The sequence below is a fragment of the Sycon ciliatum genome, chromosome 5 (assembly GCF_964019385.1).
Source record: "Sycon ciliatum chromosome 5, ocSycCili1.1, whole genome shotgun sequence".
Taxonomy (NCBI): domain Eukaryota; kingdom Metazoa; phylum Porifera; class Calcarea; order Leucosolenida; family Sycettidae; genus Sycon; species Sycon ciliatum.
Genome location: NC_088647.1, coordinates 5,654,841 through 5,657,874, shown reverse-complemented (window position 1 = coordinate 5,657,874; position 3,034 = coordinate 5,654,841). Strand labels below are relative to the sequence as shown.

General features: G+C 47.8%; 1 protein-coding gene across 1 annotated transcript in view; it reads right to left on the bottom strand.

Annotated features, from left to right (window-relative positions):
* Nucleotides 1-2,898, bottom strand: part of LOC135816546 (uncharacterized) — a 14,097-nt gene extending 11,199 nt beyond the window's left edge. The window contains 2 exon segments of the mRNA XM_065329742.1: nucleotides 2,570-2,687; nucleotides 2,888-2,898. Of these exon segments, the coding sequence (XP_065185814.1) occupies nucleotides 2,570-2,687; nucleotides 2,888-2,898 (129 nt within the window).
* Between the last annotated feature and the right edge of the window lie 136 nt (nucleotides 2,899-3,034).

Below are 3,034 nucleotides of genomic sequence, written 5' to 3'. Positions count from 1 at the left end.
TGTACATGTATGCATATTGTATGCATGCTAGTGCAGTGTACACCTTGAATTATTTTATGTATTACCGGTATGAATGTCTCCAGCTTGCCATTCCAAGAATCTACTTCCTCCGCGTCATTAAAAAATTGTTGCTTCCCAGAGCGATTTTTCAAATTTATTTTGTCCACTCGAGGGGCAAAGAAATCAGCTAGAAATTGAGGCAGAGCATTGTCGACGGACCAAGCTTTAGTTTGTGGCCTCCCGCTTCGCTGCACTTGCAGCTAAGGTCGACGTCTTCATCAGAGTTTGAGGCAGACGGTCTGACCCTTCAGCACTCAACAATACGATGAAGAAGACGCGCGTTCAAATTCAGGTCAAGAAACTTCGTTTTCAAGCGATCCATGCCTCCAGGTGGCAGGGGATGAAGGCAAGCTAGCATTTTTCAAGTACACTGTAACGACCTTCCAGCGGGGTAGGGTAAGCAGTTCCGCACCTTCTTTCCTTGGCAAGTAGCCCTTTCCCAAAGGTGCTCTTTTAATTCGCACTCAGTGCTTTTCGCGTCCCTCAAAATATGCTGAAAAGTGCTCTTTTTCAGTGAAAACAGGCAAAAAGTGCTCTTTTTTCAGTGAAGCATAGCCATGATACATGTTCAGATACAAATGTATAAACCCAAGCTGAGAAATGAATACGCACTCTTCCATTTTTATGGGTCCACGAAAGGCAAAACAGGAACTAAAGTTCAAAAAACCCACTTTTTACAGCATTGTCTACACCGGGTACCGCGGGTGCAAGCTTCACCAACTTGTTGCCCCCAAAAAGCAGCGTGCCAAGGCCCATCGAGCACTCGGAAACTGTGATCGCATGCATGAGCAAACAGATTTTAGCACTTTTTCAGCTAAAAAAGCTCAAAAAGGGCGATATTCACCAAAAACGCAGTAAAGGGCGAAACAAACGGGCTTTTCCAAAAAGGGCCAAAAAGGGCGAAAAAAGGGCGAGCACCTTTGGGAAAGGGCTATTGGCAAGCGCTTCGCTGATTTTGTTGGTGTTTTCAGACCTTCTACCTTCGCAGCAACATGCGCCACGAGTAGCGCATTTTAGGAATTTGAGACCACTTGTCTTTGTTCATGAAGAGTAGTAACTAATACTTGCACACTGACTGCAACGGCGGAAAAGTGCAAGCACGTGTAGTACAATGCAGTACTCGCAGATCTACGTAGCATGCACCCAGTCTGGGCTGAGGGCAGTCGCGGTTGTTTGATCATACAATGCATGCCAAGCCAGACCCATGCCCATGGTCGAAATTTTTGAGGGGGGTGCTTTGGCACCCAAAGCACCCCCCCCCCCCCCCTGCCTACGCGCCTGTATCAACTGGTCTGTGGAACATGTCCTGCCAAGACGGCAATGCATGCATTTCTACATTTCTGCACACAGCCGCATCATTGGATATTAGGTGTACCGTATTTCCCGGTGTGTTAGTCGCACCCCCCCCCCCCCCCCCCCCCGCCCCCTTGGGGCCAGAATTCATACTTCGTGGTATTGTTTGTAGGTGCATCCAGTACAGTGTTACCAAGTGGCCTCTACCACCATGCGTATTGGCCAGTGCCATTTTGCAGAATTTTTCAGAGGTTTCCGTACTCGTTTTTCAGGTAAACATTTCGACTGATTAGTTCAACTGTAAAGGCTACGCACGAATTCAGTACAATTTTCAACTTCACTAGGTCATAACTTTGTTCTACTTCGCTTGATTTTCACAATCTAGGGCTCGCTGGAAAGCTCTAGGCAGGAGCAACGCCAGGATGCCAAGCACCATTATTAAGCCGCCACAAATCAGGCGCGGTAACACAGCAAAGTCGTCTCCAAGCCTAATATGCAAGCAAATCGTCCCATCAACACCATTCGACTCTCCTTCATCGCAGAACGCTCAAAATTGTTCGAGACGATTCAAACTTCAGCCGGCTACATCATTATAAAGTGCTCAATTGCTCAAAGGGCACGCAAAAAGGATCCCCCCAAAAAAAATGGCGAAGAGTTCGATGAAAAATTTAATTTTGCCAAGGTAAGAATACCTGAATACGGCGCGCGATATCTCTGGAGTCCGACGTCGCTTCAGCGATTGTTGCATTGGGCGGCTTGGAGTTTTTGCTACCGCGTAGACCCTTCGATTGTTGACTTTGCACAAGAAACGATGGAGTTATGATCAGGGGCGTGCTCGGCCCCCCAACTAGGGGGGTGCACGGGAGCCGAGGGGAGCCCCCCCCCCGGCAATTTTCTGCAATTTGTTTGCAACCTTTCTTGAATTATAGAGCATATTTGCATACATTACAATTGCAATTACCCAGATTGAAATTTTTTGGGGGTGCACGTGCCCCCCCTCCCCCCCCCCCCCCCCCCCCCGTGCCCATCGCCGAGCACGCGCCTGATGATGGTTTTAAGTAATCGATCATATACATGATCGTTTGCGGGATATTCGATTGAAATCCGTACTGCGGACAAAACTTCGTTTTTCCGTAAAAATACGGACAAATACGGGCGGTTGGCAACACTGGCAGTACATTCCACATGTAGCTGCTAACCATGTGTATGCACTTACGTGTTCCACAGAGTCAGTTTTGCTGTCAGTCTTGCTGCCAGTCTCACTTGTCAGAGATCCTGGCTGCTTTGGACGAGAACCGAAACTGTGAACGCGCGAATCGTAGTCCTCCTCTGCACTGCACGGTAGCACGCACACCAAAAAATTCCCCTGCATTCTGCAGCTTGTGCAACAAGTCTGAAACCTCCAAGTCAGCACAACTGCCACCAGGCACAAGTCATGCAAACTGGACTACAACATTATTATTATGATAGTTATAATTATAGCACTTAGCAGACCGTAAAACCGCTATGCTACAGAACTGCAGTACAAACAAACCCTGTAGCCATGGTAGCCTCGGCAGTTTACCATGGTTTACAGTCCGTTGCTTGGGTGGTTAGTGTAGACTGCATGCGCATGCTCTTGTCAAGGTCACATATCATGCGCATGTTACACTGAACTACAAAGTACAATGCATGACTTCTG